This window comes from Zeus faber, assembly GCF_960531495.2.
Source record: "Zeus faber genome assembly, chromosome: 12".
NCBI lineage: Eukaryota > Metazoa > Chordata > Actinopteri > Zeiformes > Zeidae > Zeus > Zeus faber.
This window is the reverse complement of record NC_137196.1, coordinates 15,921,057-15,947,030: the sequence shown is the minus strand read 5'-3', so window position 1 is coordinate 15,947,030 and position 25,974 is coordinate 15,921,057. Positions and strand designations below refer to the sequence as shown.

General features: G+C 45.5%; 3 protein-coding genes across 3 annotated transcripts; 2 read left to right on the top strand and 1 right to left on the bottom strand.

Moving 5' to 3' along the window:
• The first annotated feature begins 3,284 nt into the window (after positions 1-3,284).
• Positions 3,285-12,037, top strand: wrnip1 (WRN helicase interacting protein 1). The gene is made up of 7 exons (XM_080011365.1): positions 3,285-3,856; positions 4,729-4,923; positions 7,123-7,361; positions 9,125-9,348; positions 10,903-11,058; positions 11,424-11,503; positions 11,597-12,037. Exons 1-7 carry the CDS (start codon positions 3,308-3,310, stop codon positions 11,876-11,878), a joined length of 1,725 nt encoding a protein of 574 aa, XP_079867491.1. The 5' UTR covers positions 3,285-3,307; the 3' UTR covers positions 11,879-12,037.
• Positions 12,038-12,093: 56 nt separating this feature from the next.
• Positions 12,094-14,874, bottom strand: LOC307237624 (chymotrypsin-like elastase family member 3B; the record flags this gene model as incomplete). Its single annotated transcript, XM_080010382.1, has 7 exons — positions 12,094-12,432; positions 12,528-12,670; positions 12,806-12,942; positions 13,714-13,839; positions 13,985-14,067; positions 14,640-14,728; positions 14,835-14,874. 7 exons carry the CDS (start codon positions 14,872-14,874, stop codon positions 12,094-12,096), a joined length of 957 nt encoding a protein of 318 aa, XP_079866508.1.
• Positions 14,875-15,499: 625 nt separating this feature from the next.
• dhx30 (DEAH (Asp-Glu-Ala-His) box helicase 30) lies at positions 15,500-25,608 on the top strand. Its single transcript, XM_080011331.1, has 19 exons — positions 15,500-15,680; positions 16,421-16,551; positions 16,736-16,846; positions 16,938-17,201; positions 17,317-17,466; positions 17,574-17,726; positions 20,094-20,564; positions 20,664-21,047; positions 21,174-21,252; positions 21,359-21,463; positions 21,564-21,739; positions 21,842-22,048; positions 22,135-22,216; positions 22,317-22,510; positions 22,625-22,784; positions 23,559-23,716; positions 23,804-23,907; positions 24,014-24,153; positions 24,268-25,608. The coding sequence occupies exons 1-19, from the start codon at positions 15,506-15,508 to the stop codon at positions 24,525-24,527; spliced, it is 3,504 nt and encodes a 1,167-aa protein (XP_079867457.1). The 5' UTR covers positions 15,500-15,505; the 3' UTR covers positions 24,528-25,608.
• Positions 25,609-25,974: the final 366 nt, after the last annotated feature.

Below are 25,974 nucleotides of genomic sequence, written 5' to 3'. Positions count from 1 at the left end.
GCCACAACAATAATGTCTATGCGTGGCATGTCTGTAAACAGACCAAGGGACATTTAAACAAACTGTGAGCTCTGCCAAGCAAAATGATGAGCTCAAGGCTGGAATCTGGCCGTGTCTGACAGGCTCCAATGAATGCGCGAGCTGCCACCGTTTAAGCCCATACAAGCATCATGATTACTCACTTATTTACACTCGGCCACTCAGCAGTAATTACAGCAGGCTACTTGGGTCAGACCTGAATATTTTTAGACCTATATTATATTCTATATATACATCTATATCTATATAGGTGAGACAAGGTTGTGTGTATTGTGAATTTTATCCAAATCGATGAATTACTACGACTTGTCCCACTATGGACTCCTATTTTGTACCCATTACATTACTCGATGACATTGTTAGATGTATGACTCAATGTAATATGCGTATACAAAATAAATGTCAAGGTTAAGAGTGTTGACAAATTATGTTAATTATTGCGACATTATTGTAACATGAGAGAGTATTGACAGAAGGATCATGAGAGTGTTAGCGCCCTCTGGTGGTTAAAGTAGATAGACGATAGATAGATAGATAGATAGATAGATAGATAGATAGATAGATAGATAGATAGATAGATAGATAGATAGATGTTATTATGCTTCATAATCATTTATTTTACTTGATATACCTCCAGCTCTAACTTCATCTCCCAGAAGCAGCGCATGGTTTTCACCTTCTCAAAGTCGGGGAAGAACAGCAGCTTGGCACGTTCTGCTGAGGAGGCCACTTGACCTGCAGCCTTCTCCTTGTGGGCCCTCTCCATATAACAATAACAATAAATAACAATAAAGTCATAAAAAAGACAATAGAAAACATTTGGCACCATACAAAAACTTCACAAATTTCCAAACAGATGTAAGATGGCAATATGCAATAAACATTAATAAACACAAAAAGTAGAACAAACCTGTACATCTTGATTTGTTAAAGCAGGACATTGTGTATGTATATATGAGAATATTTACAGCGGTGCATAAGACGCTGTACCACTGTATATAGCACCACTTACATTATACTATATGATGAAAAAAAATATTAAATAATATGGAGAATATTACGTGTTACTTTTATTCATTTTTATTAGTATATATATTGTTATCCATCGCTATATTACGATATAGGCTACTATTAATTAGGGTCCAGCCCCTATTGCTATTGTTAATGTAAAACAGACGTGAGCAGTCCGTGGATGTCATAGATCCGCTGCGCACACAGGCAAGATGAATAAAATGTGTACTCGGGGCAGTCCCCACATGCCATCGTCTAAGTTTGATGCAGATCTATCGATTATTTTGGAATAATTAGTAAAAAGCTGGAGTCGTTATCATTGCGGCACTGCAGGTCACATGATAGCATCGCAGTCTAGTGATTGGTCAACAACCGGGCTCTCACCAAGATGGCCACGCGTGCAGATGTGACCGATGGCAGACGTCCATGGACTCCATGGATCCAACAAACCCACAGACAACCTGAATAATATTTGTATTCGGGGCAGTTCCAACATGGCGTTGTTCGAGTTTCATCCAGATCAAGCGGTTCAGTATTGTGGACGGAGTTTGTGATCAACAATGACTACCTCACGAAGATGGCGCCACACACAGACATATGTGTGTGTATGACATTTCACCCCATATGTACTGTATGCTTGTACATATGTTTGTGATAAATAAACATCCTGAATAAATCCTTGCGTGCATGCGCAAGTTAAGAGAGTACACAGATCACAAGATAGCACTGCAGTCTACCAGGCTATTACGAGTTGAACCTCTGCATTCATAAAACAGGCAGTATGTATTTCTTGCAAAGAAGCTGCATGTAACTGACCTTCTTGTTTGGATGTAATTTATAACCTCAAGAAGACTGAATTCATGTGAAGAAAGTCCTATTTTTATTCAAAGATTTGTACATTTGAGTATACAGTGATCACAATATTGACTAAAATAATTCAGATTATCATTTCAGCCATAGCCATGCAGCCCCACTTCAGAATGACAACCACTGCGAGTTGTGGCGTAGGGAAATCCACCCAGTTCCAAACACCGCCCGATTATGGAATTACATTGTAACCAGGCTGGAACTTAACTTCTGCAGTCACAATACACACCAAAACAGAGAGCAAAAGCACACCCATCCATTGAACTTTAACGAAGGGCCGACTACCCTGGATCCCGTGTATTGCGGCCTGCAGCTATATTATATACTTGTGTCTATAAGTTCCTAACGCTGCCTTTGAAGAGACAAAAAACTACAACTCTAACCCTTCTAAGCGATCCACAATAGAAGATACCCACGTGCTTATCTTACTTAAAATAAACCAAGCTGCTTATTGAGTATTACATAAATAAATTAAATAAAATATATAGAAAAATAAATAACAATAAATAATAATAATAATAATAATAAATAATAATTATATATATATATATATAAGATTATATAAGATTTCTTTAAAATATTGTATTGGATGACATGATACAAAACATCAATTGCAGGAACAATGTTATTTTTAATTCAAAACATCATTACAATAAAATATTACGATGCTTATGAACAACAGAAAAAAATAAGACCAGGGTTAAGATTAAAATTTGGAAGAGAGAGAAACATGAAAAAACAAAAAGGGATGGAAAAAGCAGAGCGGTGGCTTTGTTTGTAAATAAGCTCTGGGTTAGTTAATCGTTAAAGTTTTTTTTACACAGAGATGTAGAAATGGTGCATATGTAAAGCTCAATTCCCTTAAAAAAAATAATAATAATAAAAAATAAAAAAACAATGAAGGGTGCAGTGTGTAGAATTTACAAAATGGGCTTGGCAGAAATGGGATATCAGTTTCATAAGGATGTTTTAGTTCGTGTATAACCCCGTGAAGATAAGAATCGTTGCGTTTGACCTCGGCACGGGCCGTTCATTACCACGCAGGGAGCGGGTACGCTTTCAACGGAGGCCGCCATGTTCCACCGCCGGTAGCCCAGAACGGACAAACCCAAAACGCGCTCCGGAGGCGGATATCCACGTTTTTCGGCCGCCGTCCTTTCCACGGCGGAAAGGCGCGTTGCGCCACCACCGTCGAGGGCTATTCGGTCGCTTGCGAACTGCAACCTCACCTCGGCGAGAGGGCACAAATCCACCAAGCCGCCACGTTCTACACACTGCGCCTTTAAACGGAAGGGAAACCGACAGGCGCCTCAACGCGGGCGCCGACGTCACATTGTTGTGATCACGTGGCACCGAGGTCGAAAGTGGCCGCGCGGCGGGGGAGGTCAACATGGCGGACGAGCCGACGGCTCCCGCCTCGGTGTCGGTGCAATGTCCCATTTGCTCCCGGGATTTCAAGCCCTCGGCGATCAACGCACACCTCGACCGGTGCCTGGTGGACGGCGGCGGCGGCGGCGGCGGCGGCGGCTGCCCGTCGACGCCGGAGGAGGACGGGCCGCCTCCGAAAAAACCTCGAGTTTCCCCGGACGGGAAAGTTTCGGCGGTCTCGCCCGGCGGCGCGGGCGCCTCCTCCTCGGGGATGTTCTCCGTGTTTCGGAAAAACAAAAACAACGCCGTGGCTGAGGCGGACACCCGCGCCGCGGAGCGGACACGCCACCCGCAGGCCGCTCCCAACGGTGCGGCGGTGACGAAGAAGAGCCCGCCGCCCTGGGATCGGATCGCCATCGACAAGCCTCTGGCGGAGAAGCTGCGGCCGAACACACTCGAGGAATACTTCGGTCAAAACAAGGTGGTGGGCGAGCACACACTGCTGCGATCGCTGCTGGAATCTCAAGAGGTCCCGTCGTTGGTGCTGTGGGGACCCCCGGGGTGCGGGAAGGTGGGCGCGATGGACCCTAACTGGGCTTCCCAACCCCCCCCCCCCTTTTTTTCAGGACACCCTTGTCAGACTAAGACACCCCCGCCCCCACAAATAAATACAATTAAAACATTAAAATCATCTTCCGATAATAAACTATTGTGTGGGCTGTGGAGCAGGTTGCGCAGATATAAAATGTATCCCCATCTTCCTTGCCGACAAAAAGTCCAAATCAAAACGAAAATAACTAAAATAATTAAGAAATAAAATCCCCTTTTCATCAGAGAGAGTGGGCCGAGTGCAAACAAAAAAGTAAACAGAAGTGTGTTATCTAAAAAGGATATCTAGTATACTTCTTATGTATTCAAAATGCATATACTAAAGTTGTGTTAAATTGAAACCACTTAAGTAGTACTTTGTTTTTGAAGTTGTACCCAAGATGTGCTTCAATATATTTGTTATGTATTTTTGGTCACTTTTGACAATAAAAAAATACCTAAAGTACAGTACAACTTAGGGTAGTTTCTATGTCCTCTCTATACTTGCACTGCCCTTACAGTGTGTAAATGATTAGTATACTGAAGCTGTACTTTAAAGTAGTTAAAAACCTACCCTCACAGTATATGTCATTCTTTGAGGTGTCATGTGGTCCTGGATGTAAAACGCATCCCATACCGTCCCATGCGACTAAGTCTGACCCAGAGTCCTAAAACCCTGTGGATGCAGCACCGCTCTGCATGGAACTGAGACATGAAGGTGCTGGATCCTCATTGCATCTCAGTGGTTTTCATTGGTTTTTAAGCAAAAAGAGCCCAGACAGGTGGAACTCACATTCTGATGTCTCTCTCTCTCTCTCTCTCTCTCAATCTCTCTCTCTCGGCTGTCCATTCTAGACAACCCTTGCTCACATTATCGCCAGTGGCAGTAAAGCCAAGGGGACGGCTCGCTTCGTCTCCCTCTCCGCCACCAGCGCGTCCACCGCCGACGTCCGGGAGGTGATCAAGCAGGCGCAGAATGAGCTCCGGCTCTGCAAGAGGAAGACCATTCTGTTCATCGATGAGATCCACCGCTTCAATAAATCCCAGCAGGTATTGACTCGAAACGCCAACAAGCCACAATCTGAGCTCTGAAATCCGATTGCTTTAAAAACAAACAAGAAAAAAGATACTAAAAGCCATACTCACGTGACAGTGTTTCATGGAATATTTCTTGATTTGATGATTGCGTTTATCTTTATTCCTGTCCCTGAAATCAATATAATTTTTTTTTAGCAGAACCTACTGTTAGTCTGAACACTGTCAGGCTACATCTGTGCAGTTTCTAGGTTTCTTTTTACGATGAATGCTTTCTACGTTGCATCACGGCTGATGCCCTCTAAATACATTTTTAGCTGAGGCGGTTTGATGCCCTTTGGCCTTTGCTGAAGCTTTGATTACTCTGCAGGCACGGTGCACTTCAGAATAACTGTCCAGATATGAATAGACCTCCCACTGACCTGTCTGCATGTTCTTAACTGCAGCTTTATAGGAATGTGCTTGCCTAAAATATACACTGTGGCTAATTCCTTTGTGAATCCACCGATCAGCCACAACATTAAACCACTGACGGGTGAAGTAAATAACATTGATCGTCTTGTTCCAATGGCACCTGTCAGGGGTGGGATACATCAGGCAGCAAGTGAACAGTCAGTTCTTGAAGTTGATGTGTTGGAAGCAGGATCTGAGCGACTTTGACAAGAGCCAAATTGTGACGGCTAGACGACTGGGTCAGAGCATCTCCAAAATTACAGGTCTTGTGGGGTGTTCCCGGTATGTAGTGGTTAGTTCCTACCAGAAGTGGTCCAAGGAAGGACAACCGGTGAACTGGCGACTGGGTCATTGGCACCCAAGGCTCATTGATGCGCGTGGGAAGTGAAGTCTAGCCCGTCTGGTCCGATCCCACAGAAGAGCTACTGTAGCACAAACTGCTGAAAAAGTTAAGCTGCTATGATAGAAAGGAGTCAGAACACACAGTGCATCGCAGCTTGCTGTGTATGGCGCTGCGTAGCCGCAAACCGGTCAGAGTGCCCATGCCGACCCCTGTCCTGATGAATCAAGTTTTCTTCTACGTCATGTGGATGGCCACGTGCGTGTGCGTCCTTTACCTGGGGAATAGATGCCACCAGGATGCATTACAGGAAGAAGGCAAGCCAGCAGGGCCACACTGGGTTGAAGGGCGCAGGTGGTGTGTTGACTTGGCCTCCAAATTCCCAAGATCTCAATCCGATGGAGCATCTGTGTGATGTGCTGGAACAACAAGCCAGATCCATGGGGGCCCCACCTCACAACTTCCAGGACTTAGGGGATCTGCTGCTAACGTCTTGGTGCCAGATACCACAGGACACCTTCAGAGGTCTTGTGGAGTCCATGCCTCGACAGCTCAGAGCTGTTTTGGCGGCACGAGGGGGAGATACACAATATTAGTGGTGGTTTTAATGTTATGGCTGATTAGTGTATATCTGCCCATATATCTTCTTGATTCTGGTATGGTGGGTCAATTATTTTTTGCTATATCTGGGAGAATTTGTTTCAAAAATATACAGTTTTACTCTCCTATTATTCTCTTATATTCAATTATTATCTCCTTATTCAGTCGGGAAAGGGTTAAAGTATTTACATTTAAATTAAGTTAAATGTACTTCAAATTTCCATTTGTACAACTATTTCAAAGCAATATCTACAAAAACAGATACCTATTACATAGTGCAATACACGTTTCCACTTGTCTTTTGAACGGCTGGTTGATATAAATTTGTATTTTAAGAATGATGAAAACTGCACTAAAATGGATTTGAATCTTCAAATTGTGTGAAATACAGAACAAACAAAAACATCAATGTGACCCACCATCATCGTTAATGAAACTGAATAACAATAAATGTTTCAATGACTCAGGCCCCACAGTTTGGTATTATTAATTCCCACAATTCGATTCCGGGAATCAGTGGGAGAGACGTGGAAATCCCGTGTGGAATTGTGGGCATTAATTGATAACTCAAGAATCCCTTTAACAATTAGGATGGAGGCTTAAGTCTCCGCTTTATGAGGCGGACAATGCAAGACGGAAAACAGAAATAGTTGAAGCACATGGGGCACAAATCTACTCCACCAGTTGCAGTTAATTGGGATCAAGTACTCACCCATGGTTTAACACCATCTGCTTTCCTCCCATTTTTGGTGTGTGTGTGTTTGTGTGTGTGTGTGTGTGTGTGTGTGTGTGTGCGGGCGCGGGCGTGCGTGCGCACTTAGGACACCTTCCTCCCTCATGTGGAGTGCGGCACGGTAACCCTGATCGGGGCGACCACGGAGAACCCGTCCTTCCAGGTGAACGCGGCGCTACTGAGCCGCTGCCGAGTGCTGGTGCTGGAGAAGCTATCGGTGGAGGCCATGGGCTCCATCCTGCGCAGGGCCGTGGCCTCGCTCGGCATCCGGGTCCTGGGACCCGATCCCACCGGTCCAGAGCGCCAGGACCGGGCGGATGGATATGAGTTGAGTGAGCGCCCCTTACTCCCAGAACTCCGTCCATGACCGTATCTGAATTGAAATATGCTCGGCCCTTGATTGGTTAAGTAGAAAGGCCTGTGGCGCCCTGAAGGGTTACATGAGTGATTTTTACATTCAGTTTGGAACCTCAGCTCTCCGGTTCTGGCTCTGGCTGGGGGATCTGTTGACAGGGAGGAGGTTGGCATGTGAGCCGTGGATGCGGTCTGCGTAGGAAAGCTGTCCACTGCTGGCAGCTCTGTACTAGTAACGAGTGGCAAGATGAATGAGCTTATTGGGAGCTGTCTTTTGGGATGCAAAAACTATTTCCGCAAGTTAGACTATCAGCAATGTAAACTGAAATCAGAAAATAATTTAGCTGAAATTTTTGATGTCCAGAATTCAATGTTATTCTTGATATAAAACATTGATACATTTCTACATAGGGTTAGGGGGTAAAGAGAGAAGACAGAAATTCCACCTTCACATTTGGTCAAATCTTAAGTGGCAAGTCACAAATTTGCGTTAGCTGTAGTTTGAGGACAGTTGTGGAAACTATTGGAAAGTCACACCTTTATGGGCTGTGTTAGGATGCTGTGTTGTTATGGGAGTGTGTGTGTGTGTGTGTGTGTGTGTGTGTGTGTGTGTGTGTGTTGCCTTGTTGAGCAGAACAACCTCCATCTATCATTTACATGTTAAATGTAAACGTCACGCAATATTTAATTTATGCTGCTTTAGATAGATTGACTAAGATAGATTGAATCCAAAATATGGATTCATTTATTAATGTAGCTAGAATATATCCAGTCTTGAACAGAGCAGTTTCCGTTGAGTGATCAGCAGGCAGTGTATTTAGGGAGCCGCTGACACCGTCATGTCTTCATGTCATCTTGTCCTAACAGTAATGTGAGACCTGGAAGAACTGACCGCCCTCTACATCCGCTGTGGTAATAATTTTTTGCCAAGGCTAAGACTGAGGATTTGACCGGTACGACACTCGTGTTGGATATCTGCACGTTAGCAGCTAAAATAAAGTATTAGGGAATATGCCTAGTGCAGAAATCCCATACTTCAAACATGGCAGATATTTGAATTTTTCTTTGGTTGCATCTTGCTTTTGAAGCCATCGGAGCTAAGAGCTAATCCCGGGAACAGCTCTGTTGTTGGCTGCAGAGACCAGCACAAATGTTTTTGTGCAGTACCAATTGTCCGTGACAAAACTGCAGATGAGGGAAATGTCAGTATTTAAAAAACAATTGTGTATTGCCGGTAACGTTGACGGTAGGCCGCGCGGATCGTGCAAAATCGGAACTAACTTTTACATTAGGCCATGTAGAGCTAATATGTGTGAAGATTCAGCAACTGGATCGCTTTTTTCTTCCCTCAAATTTGTTCTGAAATAGATTTTAGGTGGATTGCTAAGGGTGAAATAAGTGAATATTTACTCAAACTTCATGCTCAAACTCCATTGGCTTACACAGCCAGGAGCCTCTAACAGGCATGTTGGAATGACTAGAATGCATAATGTGAGTAGTATTTTCAGCAAAAAAACTTCAGACATGAAGTTATATATAGTACTATATTAACTTGTTGGAAAGGAGTATAATAGGTCCCCTTTAAATGAAATGGTCTATCTAGCCGTGCATTGAAGATTGAAATTGTAGCCACTGTCTACTTTACTGGATCAAACAAAAGCTGATCCAAAAAATAGCTGTGATCGCTGTAAAACATGTGACCTTTGAATTTATGAGTTTTGCTTGCTCCTCTTTAGACCCACGGTTTACATTGAGCAGAAAGCTCTGGACACCATCGCCCACCTTTGTGACGGCGACGCGAGGGCGGGGCTCAACGGCCTCCAGCTCGCCGTGCAGGCCCGGGTGGGCGCGGCCCGGATGAAACCGCCAGGAGAGGACGGCTCCGCCCAGAGGATCGTGGTGCAGGAGGACCACGTCAAGGAAGGTCTTCAGAGATCCCACATCCTCTACGATAAAGCAGGTACTGCCGGCATCGAGATGGTTTGATGGCACTGGCACCTGCGAACCCCAACCTGGAAAGAAGAGAGACCTTCTTTCCGGGATAGTTCCAGAGGAGAGCGGGCAGAAATTGGGCAACCAAGAAAGTCCTGCCGGTGTCATTTCTGTCAGTGAACCTGTATCTCACTATGCATGGTGCAGCGGGAGTAAAGATGAAGATTCTTTGGCTTTACCTCCCTATTAAGAGTGTCATGACATTTCCTGAAGTTGAAATGAATGTCTGGTGTTTTCAGATTCTACTACTATCCCAAATGACACATCTCCGAAGTTCTTTGAAATCCTTAAATTTTTTTCCACTTCAAAGATAATCGAAGTACGGTGGACTTTTAGGAATTTGTCAAATAGACCGGGTTGCTTGTTACTTTCTATGGTTTGTTTACGCTGCTTCCAAAAATCGGGGCGTTTGAAGATTTTGTCAAATCGTTCAGAGTTATTGACGGAAACGTAGTTTTGACTTGGAGGTCGAGCTGAGGAAGCATCAGGCTAAGTGACCGTGAGCGGCGGCAGAAGATCGGAGATCCTGATGAGCAATTCTCCGGCCGCTGCGTTGGGCTGTGGCCACGGAGATGAGTGTCCATTCCAGAAGAGCGGCGTCAACACGCTAATGCGTCGGGATTCTTCTGAAGTCTTTTGAACTCCAGGGGTCTTCAGAGATTTGGAAAGCTGACGCCCCGTGTGACAAATGAGGTGGCGCTTCTGATCAGAGCCCGGCGGTCTAATATTGGACGCAGTGACATCCAAAGATCCGAGATCCAAGCAAACTCTGAGCCGCGGACAGAGAGCGCCCGTAATCCGCTGGGTTGTGTTCGGATTATTTATGGGGTGAGACTTACCTCCGCGTAGAACATTGTGAAAGGGGATTTCACAAATCCACATCGTAAATTTTATAAGAGTTTCTGGTCAACATTTCAACTGCAAAACCTTTAGGCGTCTCAGAAATATGAGGGCGATGATCTCTTTATTTCTCACGGTGCGAGCGCCTTGTTTTCTGCGACTTTTGCCGAAGAAGGATGCCTTTGCAGCCGCATGGATTTTTATTTATTTATTTATTTTTTATATTTACCGCTCAAGTGCTTGTATTTGATGGAAAGGGTGTGGATGTAAGGAGGACAGGGCGCTAGAAACACTAAGCACGCTGCCGTCGTGGCCCCGGGGTCCTGGATTAGTTCATTTCGTCCTTCCGGAGACCCTTGCAGTCTTCTGTTCAGTCCCGTTACGTAATGTTCAGCTGTCGACAAAGGCGACATTTACTGTTTCCTGGTTATTGGTTCAGAATAGTATATTTGTCCTCCATGGAGTCACTATTGTTGATTCATTGAGTTAACGTCTTCATAGCTCTATTAAGAGTTTAATGAAGTTATTGAAGACCAGGAAGAACCAAGAATCAATCGTGTGTGTGTGTGTGTGTGTGTGTGTGTGTGTGTGTGTGTGTGTGTGTGTGTGTGTGTGTGTGTGTGTGTGTGTGTGTGTGTGTGTGTGTGTGTGTGTGTGTGTGTGTGTGTGTTGTCACACTAAGGCGAGGAGCACTACAACTGCATCTCAGCGTTGCACAAGTCCATGAGGGGCTCCCATGAGAACGCCTCCCTCTACTGGCTAGGTCGCATGCTGGAGGGCGGGGAGGACCCCCTGTACGTGGCCCGCCGGCTGGTGCGCTTCGCCAGTGAGGACGTGGGTACGTGGCGTTTATTACCTTCTGTTCGGGAGTAATCGAAACGTAATTGATCAGGAGGATTCGACTGACCCCACAGTCCGCTTTTACTGTCAGGAGCGAGAACCCTTTATGAAGTTTGGCAAAATTGAAAAGCTCTTGTTTTGCCGACGCTCTCTTATATCGAATGAACCGATAGCAGTAATGTGATTGCTGTGTCAACCCTGGGAGCACAAACTTTGGCACGAGGCAGTCCTTAACCACGAGAGTCAGCAGGTCAGCAGAAAGTAAAAAAAAAACAAAAACGTAAAAATATAAGAATTAAAACATGAGACCTAATGGTTTGTTAATGAGCCGCTTTGACTTGCCGCCCTGTGACCCTGGCTCAGGTTTGGCAGATCCCTCAGCGCTCCCTCAGGCCGTGTCTGCGTATCAGGCCTGTCACTTCATCGGCATGCCCGAATGCGAGGTAACGTGGACTGTATTGACCAACAGAGATGTTTTGAGGCATCTGTCTTGCTCTCCTAACGCACTTCCTCGACGTTTTTGGTCGGCTCAACAGGTGATCCTGGCTCAGTGTGTTTTGTACCTGGCTCGCGCCGAAAAATCCGTGGAGGTCTACAAGGCCTACGGCAACGTGAAGGCCTGCCTGAGGAACCACAAGGGCCCGCTGCCTCCCGTCCCGCTGCACCTACGCAACGCCCCCACCAGGCTGATGAAACAACTGGGCTACGCTAAGGGCTACAAATACAACCCTTCCTTCAGCGCCCCCGTAGAGCAGGAGTACCTGCCTCAGGAGCTCCGGGGAACGGACTTCTTCACCTGGATGCCTTCTGACCCATGACGAGAAACATTCACATACATATACTGTCTATGCTGTTCAGTTTCATGTGGAACATTCCAATACCTTTAATACCGTATGTTCAATGTGTTGGCATTTATCCTTGGAATTTGTTAGTTATAAATTGCTTAAACTGATTAAAATTTTTATTTTATAATGTTATACGTGTTTTTCAGTTTGATCATATAGAATAAGTTGATCAACTCAGGTTTAACGGTTCAAAGTTGTTTTATTGCCGCCGCCTTTGCAGGAAACGTCTTCAGTTTTTGGCCATCGTCTGCAAAGGAATCAGAGCGGAAAAATAAATAGCACTGTATTCTGGTGCTATGTCTTTCTGAAAGTCCATAAACCTGTGACGTAGGCGTCATTTTGAACGCAAACTGAGCGAGTGTTGACCGCCTCACCTCACCGACCCAGGGGATGAAAGAAGCCACGCGGGTGAACACGGTGGGTTTCTGAGGGGCGTTGCAGCCACTTCCACTCACAAAGCTGGTCACTCCTTGGACGTACCATCTGCCGTCGCGGCCCCGACAGTTCAGGGGTCCCCCGGAGTCGCCCTGGGAGGAAACAGCGTACGGTGATATGTCAAGGCTGCCGAGACAGCCGTGGTAGTCAAGTCACGTTGGGTTAGGGTCACGGCCACTGCACTGACGTGGCACGCTGACTTGCTCTCTCCTCCAGCGCAGATCATTGTGGCCTTCACCGAGGCGCCCCACCAGTCGCTGCGGCTGCAGATACTGGGGTCCACGACCGGGAGAAGGGCCTGCTGGAGCTTTGCCGCCCGGTGCCCCCCAGCTGAGGGACGGCAAAACAGTGCCGAACAAACCACATTTTAAACAAATGCTTTTTCCAAATATCGTCGATTGGATGAATACGACGTGGAATCATACAGTATGACTTGGTGAAGGCAGGGGGGATGGTTGGACTTACAGACGAGCCGGCCCCAGCCCGTCACGTAGCAGGGCTGGCCGTGGGCGAGGTCGGCTCCGTGCTCCGGCAGACACGCCAGCTGCACTTTGTCGTTGATAACAGCGTTCCTCTCGAGCTTCAGGAGGGCGATGTCGTTTCTGCGCGGAACGGATTCAGCGGTGAAGAATGTTACATGGGGTTTCCTCCACCTAACATCAGTAATTTCCCTCACCAAAAACATGCACACATCACCATCGTCTGACCAGCGATGGACACCTGGTACCAGGTCCCCGAGCGCGTCGACGAATGATGCCCACTGCTCCTGGCTGCCCCCCCCCCCCCCCCCCCCCCGGAGGAAGGACAAGCCAGGATGGGAAAAATGCGGAGGCCACATTTCACTGGCCACCACCCAAAAAGCATGTGCGTGTGTGTGTGTGTGTGTGTATATATGTATGTGTTGTTTTAGTGCGGTGTGTCATGTGATGAATAAAGATTCTTCTCTAAAAACTAATGTCAAATGAAGATATATTCTTTCATCATGTACGGATATGTGAGAATATTGGTGGACTTTCATAGAACTTAAATTGTATACGTCTGCTCTACAGGTTGAGTCCTTGCAGTTGCCATGAAGAAAGAGAAATCTTCCATTTATTCAGCTGCCTGTCTACAAAACATTCTCAGGCCATGCACCTTGCTCAAGGCCATATTTAGATTAACACGCTGTTCTTCCCTCTATGTACTCCAGCTATTTAAAAACATGGACATATTTATTCATCCAATAGCTTAGTGAAGTGTTGAATGTCTACTATTCTAGCTTGGACTGCACTTCATCTTTTTTGGAGAAAAGTAATCAAGTCGATTATTTCCTGTGTGGAATTCTTATGACCTGTAAGTGTGTGAGTGTAAGTGTAGAACAGGTGTCTGCCTACCCACAAGAGACACAGTTGTCGTTCCATTTAGGATGGAGGATCATTTTCTCCACCATGATGGACTGCTCAGGTCCCTCCTGCGTATCCATGTCATGCTCCGCAAGAACAACCCTGTAGGTGTGGAACCTGGGTTTGGAGATGAAGGATGGGTCAACAAAATGAATGTGCTAGTATATATATATATACTACAGTGTGTGTGTGTGTGTGTGTGTATGTGTATATATACACACACACACAGCACATGGAATAAAAAGAATGCATATTGCCTCACGTGATACAGTGTGCGGCAGTCAAAACCCAGTTAGGAGCAATAAGGGTTCCTCCACATGTGGGGTAGAAAGACTCCAAAGAAACCTAAGTGAAGAGGAAATCCACTAGAATGACTGTAATTCCCATGGGGTTTATAAATAAGATAATTCACAGCACATTTTTTTGCAGTGGTTTGTTTTCTTTTCATCTCAATGGGTTTTTATGTTAATATCAATTTTATGTTATTATCAATATTGTGCATGTTTTTATGAATCACATGTATACTATACTTTGCATTATTAAAACATAAAAGTTCATATGTTAATTATATTTTACAGAGATACAAATTAATGTATTTTAATAGTTTTTCATCTTCAGCTGCTAACAGAGATTATTGTATGATCATTATGTTCATGGTCTGGAACATTTCTGAAACTTTTTTATTTCCATGGAAATCAAATTTCTCAGTGAAATGAATGCATTCACATTTCATTTCTAAACCCAGGCCTACCCTTAATAAACATTTACATTTGTAAAATACATATTTGTTCTCAGCTTGAAATTGAGAAATTGACATAAATTTTTACTTTATTTTTTTTTTTTTTTTTTTTTTTTAGGTTGGTCCAGTGACTCCGTCCCAGTGATTTAACCACGAACAACCCCAGTAAAGTCTGTACCTGCCATGGCCAGCTGTAGGGACGAGCGTCTTCCCCGTTCACCACTCTGCTGGTGCTGGGCTGGTGGCTCGGCGTGCCACATCCACACACTGAGAAGCAGAGAACAGAGGTCTTAAAACATTGCGTCACTCAGATCATCATGAGTATGACTGATCCATAACCGTAAATATAATGTGTTTTTATTCGTTAACTCACCAGTTGTAACTGCCAAGAGGAAAACAAGTGCCGCTTCCATCTTTTATAAAACCGAAAAATAGCCTTACCTATAACAGGGCTATTTATAGGCAACCCCAGACGCAGGCCCAGGTCTTCCCTCCCTTTCTGGAGGACGTGAGACAACGACAGTGGACACGCTTTGTTTGCACAGCCTTGGGAGTTTGGCAGTTTATCATTTCACTGCACCACACTTGCATGATTGTGTGTCACAAATAAAGAATCCTAAATCGCATAATTGTCCCTTCTGTAGCCACTGCTACTCACGAAAGGACACGAAACTCATATGACATAATGTGCCCTATTTAAACTGAACACACATTGAACACACACACACACACACACACACACACTATATATATATATATGACATTGTATTTATTGTATTTATAGTAATAACAATATGTACCATATTACTACTACTATGATAATAATAATAATAATAATAATAATAATAATAATAATAATAATAATAATAATAATAATAATGATAATAATAATGATAATAATAATAATAATAATAATAATATTAATAATGTCCGCATCATAAAGCTGTGCAGTACGTCCTTCACGGCGACAGGTGGCGCTGGTGCAGTAAGTTACTGAGCGACGCCTCCAAAATTCGAACCGTAGAAGTAATTTGTAGTTCCAAGATGGCGCTGCCCGGTGCATTGCTCGTGCGTCTGAGAGGCTTGTGCAACCTTGGAAAACATGTCGACGCGGGGAGTAAAATCGGAGCAAAATGCGCAGAGGTGCGGCTGTTGGCGACCAGGGCGCGTTCCTTCGAAGACGACGTCCCGTCCCCGGCCCAGACGAGGCAGCAGCAGGGTGAGCGGAGCCCGCCGGAGCCGGACCGGCTCAAGGACAACCATGGTCCTGTAAATGTCATAAAATGTCGAAAATCCGGGTTTACAAATGTTGGGCCTTGAAAGTAATTATGTAGACTTGAATTCGAATTCACGAAGCAGTCGTTTTATTTATCCATGTATTTATTCTTGTCAAATTCAGATGTTTTAAAACCCTAAGCCTGGCATTGAAGCCAATGTTTACCTTGATACTGTACATACCTGCTGTACCTGCCTGTTCTAGATGAAGCCAACACACTTTATTTTTTACCTGTAGAGAGAGAAATACCTGGAATGTACTTGTACCGAAGTGAAAGGTTCATCAGCTTGCTATCTGACCCAAAGGGAACTTCTAATAACGGTTCATAGAAGTTCAAGTTCAAGAGATTATTTGTCACATACATATAAATACGGTCGAACCATGTAGCTCATAACTCTGCCCTGTACAAAAATATTCATTACTTGCCCGGAACGCTTGACTGAAGATGGAGGTGACTCAAGAGATCCTTCAGTCTTGACTATCGTAATAAACGTGTCTTAAAATGTATTTGATTTAACTATGATACCTGCAGACACCCTGGTTCAAACAAACATGCTTTGCATCACGAGTTCATTACTGCCTGGCCGTGAGGTCTTTTTCCATGACACCATTTATAAATTAGTATTGACCGTATTTCTAATTGTGATTTTATTTTATTTTATTTTATATATATTTTTTTCCAGGTGGTTCAGATCTTCTGAGGGAGTTCCATGATCCAAAGGGTCTTTTGAATAACACCATTGCCCGTTCACTGGGAGTGAGCGACCTATCCCAGTTGATCCAGTACAGCTGTACGGAGCATGGCAATGTCAAGGTCAGGACACGGACGATCAAAAGCTTTCAAATGACACACGCAGGAGACAGAGTGTTTGTTTTCATTAAGCATGATCACTCTGTGTTTAATATTAACCTGACGGTACCGTGTTTTATTCCGAATGACTCAAGGTAAATCAGCCTTTCGTAAGTGTACCTTTTATTTTTTATTTTTTTCCCTGTAGAAAGCCACAGTCACAATCCTGTGGCCCGCCAGGTTAGAGATGGAGGGCTTTGCCTCGAAGAAGATTGATGCAGAACGGTTTGCTGCAGCTGCTGCTTGTCTCAAACTAAAAGTAAGCTACGGTGACTCTCTCAACCCTCCTTGTATGCATGTGACACATCAGTCCTTTCTCCAACACGCCCTCTGTCTTTGTCTCTCTGGAGGAAATGGGGTTGCTTGGTCCGAATAATCAGCTGCCGAAAAAGAAAGCCGGCCGTGGCAGAGCGGCTCCGCTGTCCACTTTCAGTGAAACAAAGGATGATCCCTGGACTGATGACGTTCCCAGAGCCAGAGCGGACGATCAGAGTGGACCCCAGCATCCCTCAGAGGATTCCTCCGACCTTTCTGAAGCACTGTCCCTGTTCCCACATCCTAAATCCCTCCTGACCACGGTGATCCAGGTGGCGACGTCATCTAACAAAACCCGGGTCGGTAGCGTTCGCATTCTGTACCTCCTGAAGCAATAACCCTAAACCCGACCATTTTTGTTGTTGTTTCTACGGTAAAGTATCACTTGTTTTCCCTCATCCTCTGCCACTAAAGGAGCTAATTCGGTACAAAACAATGGGAGGGAAGCTGAAGAAGTGTGAACTGACACTCCTTTGGCCAGAGGAGATTAAAGTCACCGCTACGGCACGGAACAGAGCATTGGCAGAGAAGAGAGCGGCCGCTCTAGCCTGCATGAAGCTGAAGGTGAGTTAAAAAAATAAAATAAAAATACCGAAAACGCGATACCTGACTCCAACATCTTATCCGCTTGGGAACAAAAACATGTCTATGTATCTCATCATCGGGCGCAGGAACTGGAGCTGCTGGACAAGGACAACAAGCCGCTGAGGCATGCAAGTTACAACCGCAAGGAGGTGAAGAAGGCCGGAGAGCGGGATCGACGCCCCTTCCCACTGGAGGTCCCTGCGCATGTGGTGGAAAGCATGAGAGGCTACCTCACACAGGTCAGTTCTTATCTTCAGACGAGTATTTGTCATGGACACCGGGTTTTTACCAGGTCCTTGAGGTGCTTAAGTGCTTGACTTTCGTCTCTAGAAATTGAAGTACTGGTATTCCTTGAAAATTGCCCTTTTGCACTGAGGTGCTTGAAAAGTCCTTGGAAAAAAAAAAACCCCAATCACCAGAAGCCTGTCATATCCTCCCTGGTTTTGTTATTCAGAACGCAATGTGATAAAAGTTTCCCAGAATCGCTTTTACGACATAGATGATGCCAGGGAAAGGAATAAGAATAAATTAAATTATAAATTTAATCCTGCATGGTTGGAAATACTGGACACTTCTAATAGTAGATAACAATGACATTTACATTTTTTTCCCCTCTAATTTATTTATTATTATTTTTTTAAACCTCAGCATGCTGGGCATACAACACAGAGTATTTGTATGCCATTGCATTCAGGACAGAGTAAGTCTGCAAGTGGAGTTCAAGTTCTCAACCTGCAATGCAACTCTTTATTAATTCTTAAATCAAGACCTGCTGCAAAAACTCTGTCTTGTGGATGACCTGTAGAATGACAAGAACTATTTATCATGTTTGGGTTTATAAACAACTGATCACTACTCCAAGAGGGGGAGAATCACCACAGTGACAAATAAACATAGAAACAAACAACATTTACACAAATACATGAACACTGGATGACATGTATTGAAACACAGTGAATTAGGTCCAGGAAAACTGGAACTACAACCGGTCACGTGGCCTCTTCCTGTTATAATTATGGAAATGAGAGGAATGCAACCAGGAGGGTGCTGGGGTGCACTTGAAGTGTGTGTGTGTGTGTGTGTGTGTGTGTGTGTGTGTGTGTGTGTGTGTGTGTGTGTGTGTGTGTGTGTGTGTGTGTGTGTGTGTGTGTGGTCCACCATGTCCACCAGTGAGTGTACATGACTTATCCCCATTGGTACTGGTGTAGAAGGTCAGTATTATGTCATGGGCCTCCAAGCAGCGGAAGGGGCCCCGATGCCCCCCCGAAATCCACAGCCTCGTGGACACCCCTCGGCTGCAGGAAATCCCCCGGGTACCCTGCCCTGCGGCCACAGAAGACCCCCGGGCCCCAAGAGGGCCGTGGAGCAACCCCCACGCCAAGACCCCGCACCCCAGGGGCGCACACATACAACCAACAGCACAGAACCCGGGCCATGGGCGCAAGGCGCGGGCCCGGATTACGGCCCTACGGCGACAGACCGACACCCCACCCGAGCCGCCCGCCCCACGAGCGAGCCAGCACAGTTTGGTCCTTGTCAAAGTCGCTCGGATCCTTATGCTTTCCCATTTTTCCTACTCCCAACACATCACTTCACATTAGGGATGCCACAGTGAGGAAATTTCCCCACTGGATAATAAAATCGTGACACCACCAGTGTTACTGGTAACCGTGGACCGTTTTCAGCGGGTGGGGGCATGGATGTCCCTGTTATGCATGGGCACTAACTACGCATGGAAGGAGACAGTTCCCATCTAGAGCTCATCTAAGGTCTCCTATAGCCTTCTCTCCTCCCCGTGATAAGCAGACTGTACTGGGACTCTGCCGTGCTCTGCTGACACTTTCACTTTCACTTTTGAAGGGTCAGACTAAGTATTGCTCACACACGTATTTTCCAAATTAGAATTTTTTCTTCATTTGATGGTGTCGGCGCTGATAGGTGAAAATTAACTTAATGTTATTATTTCAGTTTTATTTATATAAAAATAAATAATAATAATAATAATAAAAATAAAAAAAAGCTAAATGATGGTGGGGCGGTGGGCAAGTAATGTAATTGGTGTACGCCCAAACACCGTGTAACACTGATAACCGTGGCAACCCAACTTCGCATGTAAGTGGTTTTAATGTCGTGGCTGATCGTTGTCTATATAATATATTAGTAGTAGTATAATAAAAGAGAATAAAAGAGATAAAAGAGATTATGATTTGATTATTTTTTTATTTAATAAAGATGACACCGAATATTGATTATATTTGTTTTGCTGTGTTGTAAAGTCCTTGAAAATTGAATAGAAAGTACTTGGAAATCCTTGAATGCAATTTTGAAATGCAAGAATGACCCTGTGGATAGTGTGGACCTTATCAATATGATTGAAGTTATTCCCAGTGGTAGGAGTATAAATATATTTCCTGGATTTGCTGAACATCAGAATTATTTGTAGATTTATGTTTACTACATGATGATGATGTTTGTGGTCTTTTAATGCATCCTAACCCCCAGCTGCAAACTTGTTTACCTTGTGTAAAGGTCATTTGTAACAATGAGACTCAAAACTGCTCCCACAACTTAAGAATCTCTTCCAATGACTCGTGTTTGAATGACAGTACCCGGTGGCGACAGAAATGCAGAGGTTGTGGGAGGAGGAAGAGGAGCGGGGGCAGCAGACGTTACAACAGGAGGATGAGGCGGAGGAGGAAGACCTGGTGACGGACGCCATCACGGGCCGGCCGCACCGGCCGCTCTCCACCTTCCACTCCCACAAACTGAGCGCCGAGCTGCAGGAGCGGTGGGAGAGGGCCAACCCCACGCTCGGCCTGGTGCTGCCGGTCGACGCCCACCGGCAGCGGGTGGTCTCAGCCGTGGACTCCTCCAGGGTGGTCGTGATTGCCGGTGAGACCGGCTGTGGCAAGACGACTCGCATCCCACGCTTCCTGCTGGAGGATCGCGTGCGCGGAGGAGAGGGGGCGGGCTGCAACATCCTTGTCACGCAGCCCCGCAGGATCAGCGCTGTGTCGGTGGCCCACCGCGTCGCCCAGGAAATGGGTCCCACCCTGAGGCACTCTGTGGGGCATCAGGTACGTTAAGCAACCAAAAATATGTATAATTCCACCAGTCTGCTGCATATTCTTGGAATTCTGACGATGTGATGTCACACTTGTCCTCCGTGCTTCCAGGTGAGACTGGACAGCCGCCCACCGGAGCACAGCGGCGGGGCACTGCTCTTCCTCACCGTGGGCGTCCTGTTGAGGAAGCTGCAGGGGAACCCTACCCTGCGGGGCATCAGCCACGTGGTGGTGGATGAGGTCCACGAGAGAGACATAAACACCGACCTGCTGCTGGTGCTGCTGCGCTCCTGTCTCAACGAAAACCCCGACCTCCGCCTGGTCCTGATGAGCGCTACCGGGGACACCCAGAGGCTGGCGCGGTATTTCGGGGGAAGCCCGATAGTGAAGGTTCCCGGATTCATGCACCCAGTCAAGGACCGGTACCTGGAGGACGTGCTGAGGGAGATGGGACGTCCCCCGCCCCCCTCCGTCAGGACAGATTCTCACAGGAAGGTGAGACGATCAAATCTGTTGGTTTTACACATGAGCTTTCTTTTTGAATATTTTGACCCATTCGCAATGGTACACAAGACATTTTCCCGCGACCATTTTAATTATTTTCCTCGTGCATTGCTAAAGGATGGTAAAGATGACGCCACTCCAGACCTGGATCTAGTGGCAGATGTAATCGAGCACATCGACAGACACGGAGAGCCAGGTAACCTCTTCATAGTTACCGTTCCTTGTGAACAAGGTAATTATGATGACTGTGTTATGATGATGATGGTGGTGTTGGTGTAACAGCTGCTCTCCCCGTGGATCAGGTGCCGTGCTGTGTTTCCTCCCCGGCTGGCAGGACATCAAGGCTGTCCAGCAGAAACTAGAGTCCAAGCGCTACTTTTCCTCTGGCTCCCAGATGATCGTGCCGTGTAAGATATTTCTCTAGATCAACAAAGAAGGTTCTCTAGCACAAATATTTTCTAATGTCTCTTTTCGGCCCTCTTTTGTCTTTCATATTCTTTCTTAAAGTGCACTCCAGTTTGTCTGTGGCGGACCAGCAGTTGGTGTTCCAGCGCCCCCCAGGGGACAAACGGAAAATAGTCCTGACCACCAACATAGCGGAGACGTCCATCACCATCGACGACATTGTTCACGTGGTGGATGTGGGAACTCAGAAGGAGCAAAACTACGACCCACACACTAAGGTTGGTTTCACCGTCAAAGCGTAGTTTATTTGTGTTTTTGTTTCCGAGTTGTCTGACACAGGTGGAGTCGCCGCGTGTAAAGCTTGTCCCGATGTTCTCCAGGTCTCGTGTCTGGACACGGTGTGGATCTCCCACTCCAATGTCACACAGAGAAAAGGGCGGGCGGGGCGATGTCAGCCGGGACACGCCTACCACCTGTTCCCACGGAAACAGCTGGATGCCATGACCACCTTCCCCATTCCCGAGATCCTGCGAACCCCTCTGGAGAGCCTGGTGGTGCAGGCCAAGATCCACAGTCCGAGCCTGAAGGTAAGGGGGTAAAAGACATGAGCGGGGGGGTGAGGGGTTGGGGTGGTGTTCAGACTTAGTACTTGAGATGTCTCTTGTTTGTGTAGGCTGTGGATTTTCTGTCCCAAGTGTTGGACAGTCCAGAGAAAGAAGCTGTGAGGGACGCCGTCCGCAATCTGCAGGAAATCGGTGGGTGACTTCCAGCTGCTCACACTTTCTGTCATCTGATGATTCTTCTGTTCGCGTGACCCGCTGTCGTATCTTTGACCATTTTCCCTCCGTCTTCCAGGCGTTCTGGACAGGACGGAAGCTCTCACCCCGCTGGGAGAGCGCGTCGCCTGCTTGGCGTGTGACCCGCGGCTCGGCAAAGCGCTGGTTCTGGCCTCCGTGTTCCGCTGCGTCCTCCCCATACTGTCCGTGGCCGCCTGCCTGACCCGCGACCCCTTCCACAACAGCCTGCTGAACCGCGCCCTCGTCACTAAGGTGAGGAACGTACACAAACCCAACTATATTCCTGCGATCTTGGGGGAAAAAGGGTCCAAGAGCTGAAATTGTATTATTCTTTTCATGCTGTGGTCCTTGTTGCCTCGTACTCAGGCTAAAGGGTCGCTGAGCGGCTCGAGCCACAGCGACTACCTGGTGTTCAGCCGTGCTGTGCAGGGCTGGAAACAGGTCCAGCAGCAGGGAGACCGGGAAGAGCGACATGACTACCTGGACACACACACCCTGTCTGGGATGAGCCTGAGGTTCATCAACGGTCGGTTCAAAGAGTGCGGGGCTATGATTGTTGTCATTTACACGTTGTCTAGCTCTGATAGCTCTATCCGGTGTTGCTGATTCTTAATTTGACCAGCATCATCGACGTATACAATATTTTCTTTATTATTAAAACAGCATTATGTAACTTTTGGGATTTTGTATTAGGCGCCCCTACAGTTTCTATTGTCGTAAAACTCTGTCCAATGTCAGAAAAAATATATATTTTACCAGATAAATTTGAACCTGATAGGTCACGTTTCAATAACAGTCTGTTACAATTAAAGATGTCAGTCTCTATATTACAAGTTAGTGTACCATCAAAATGATCCTGAAGCTGTTATTTTAAGGTAAAACAGTTACATAGTACATACATCTTAAAATGGTGTTAAGACATACTTCATTGATCTAAAAAAAAAACATAGAAACATCCCAAAATATTTTATATATAAAATATCATTAAAAGTTTGATTTCAAAATGTGACAAACAAAGTAGTTAAGCGAGCCAAGTTTCTCTACCGTTAAAAAATGGTGTTATGTCCTCTGTAATGAACCAAGTAAAGCCAGGTTCTATCTGACGTCCCCTGGTCTCACCATGTATGATCTCCACCTTCCACACCAGAAATGTTTCCTCCGTTTGTCTACATCTCCCCTTTGTGTCCGTAGTTGTTCTCTGTGGTAATGACGATGATGTAACGCTCTGGCAGTGTCGTTGCTAACGTTTTAACAGTCGTGTCGTGTACACTGTACTCAAGAGAGGGGCTTTTGGTTTCAGGTCTCGTCTCTCAGTTCAGCGATAACCTGCAGGAAGCTCAGCTGGTGCCGCATTCCAACGAGTGCCTGCGCACGTCCTCTCTGTACAACCAGCACAGCGACCGGGACGAGCTGGTCAAGGCCGTCCTGCTGGCCGGCCTCTACCCCAACCTCATTCAGGTACAAAGGGGGAAGTCTCGCTGAGTCAATCTTTTTGTTCCCTTACACCCAGAAACACTGGCTGACGCGGTCGTGTTTTTGTTCCAGGTGAAGAGGGGAATGGTGACGAAAAGCGGGCGCTTCCGTCCCAACTCCCTGTGCTTCCGCACGCACAGCGGACCGGTTTTACTGCACCGCTCCTCCGTCAACAGGTTAGGAGAGTCACTGTAGTTGTTGTTTGTTGTATGTTCTTTTGTTGTCATGTTATATCTATTTGATTTATTTATTTATTTGTTTATTTATTTATTGTGCCTCAAGGGGAAAGGATCAGCTCCCCAGCCGCTGGTTGACCTTTTTCAGCGCTGTCAAATCCAACGGCAACGTGTTCATCAGAGACTCGTCCGCCGTCCACCCGCTCGCCTTGCTGTTGCTGACAGACTGTGACATCACAGAGAGAGGTAGGCTGATAGGGTTCAGTTCAGTTTTTATTTTTATTTTGTTTGCTTCGCACTTTGGCGTCAAATCCCACTGCCCCCTCTAAAAAAAAAAGTTTCTCTCCTTCTCCCGCCTAGTGAGCGGGGATCGTGTGGAGGTTTCTCTCTCCAGCAGCTCCCTGGTGCGCTGCGAGCTGCCGGCCGACACCTGGGAGCTCCTGTGGGAGCTGCGCACGTCCATCCAGACCATGCTGCACCGCAACCTCAGCCGCCCACATGACGCCGCGTCCAAATCCTCACAGGATGGCAAGCTGGTCTCCTTACTGGTGGAGCTGCTCAACAACACAGATTCCAACCCATACACACAGACGCATAACGACGACAGCGAGGTGGATTAATGTTGACTTTATGCGAGAGTCGAGCCGCAAGGGAGGAGTGGAAAGTCTTTGGACATTTGGAGCTTCCACAATAGAATCAATGACAATAGACAGGATGAGTGTGTATCACTGCTGTGTGATGTGTTTACCTGTTTACCAAGGAACGGTAGAATTATACCGTGGATAAATCGGTCACATAAATTGTTTGTTACTGTGCCCAGTGTACATTTTATACACTAGAACTAGTAGAAAGCCAAAGTGGGATGGAGTGGTGGAATCCATTTGTTTGATGGGTTCATGGGCTCATTTGCTTTTTGAAAAGCAGAAGTTGTGATTTGGCTCTGTTAATGAGTGCCAAGGTCCACGAGAGACTATAAGTGAAATGCCTTGTGTGAAAATGCAGGTTAAAATACCTAATTTTCAAACACGAATAATCAATACGTAATATATTTATTGTAGTATATATTTAAGGCGAAGAAATGTCATCATTGTTTCATTATATTCTCAACATCTGTAACAGAAGATCTACAAATATGTAGTATGTAACAACAGAAACTATAGCAGGAAGGAAAAATGTTTTTCCTTCCTGCTCTCTTCAAGAGAAATCATTAAAAAAAAATCTGTATAATGAGGTCAGAAGTCCCTTTACTCAGTGCAATACATTGTATGGAAGAATTAAGAACTTTTTACTTGGAAACAACTTGGTGACCTTGTTTGTAAATGTTTGTTGCCATCATGGCCTATGAGAAAATTAAGCAAGAGGGTTGAACGCTCTATGGTCTACTTTTTTTAAATTCTCAATGTCATAAAATATGTGATATATCCATTGAGAGGGTGATTTAGGGCAAAAGGTTAAACCAACCAAGCATGATGTGCATGATCAGCAGAAACAATCTCTGAAATGTAAAATTCTTCATGCTGAGCGATATTGTTAGTCATGCTCAATTGTTGAGTGTTGGGATAGCTCTTCTGTGGAAGTGGCCATTGGCCGACTGATTTGATGTAAACTACAAGGGTTAATTTGACCCACAACAGAAGAAGTGTCTCTTAACTGAATTTATAGGCCTATAATGTGGCTATCAGTAAAATAATAAAATATTTAATAATCCGCATTTGTATCATCGTTATACATCAGGAAAGCACTTGCATTTGAAGAGATACAGTTTGTTGCTTTTGCGGGTCTTCAATGAAAATCTGAGCGAGGAACCAGTTTTCTATTTTACAAAACAAACCGATTGAATATATATTTTAAGGATTCTGACAATCTAGAAAAATAAATACGCTGGGAAAACAGAACATCGAATAACCAAATTTGATTTGAATTATTATTATTAGTATTATTCGAGTTATTGTCACGCATTTGCATGTAGTGGAACGATTCACATCGCAGATCGGACGCGCATCGGACATAAATAAGAGACGGACACCAGTCACTTCCTGTTTTGGTTTTTCTTTTCGCTCCGCGTTA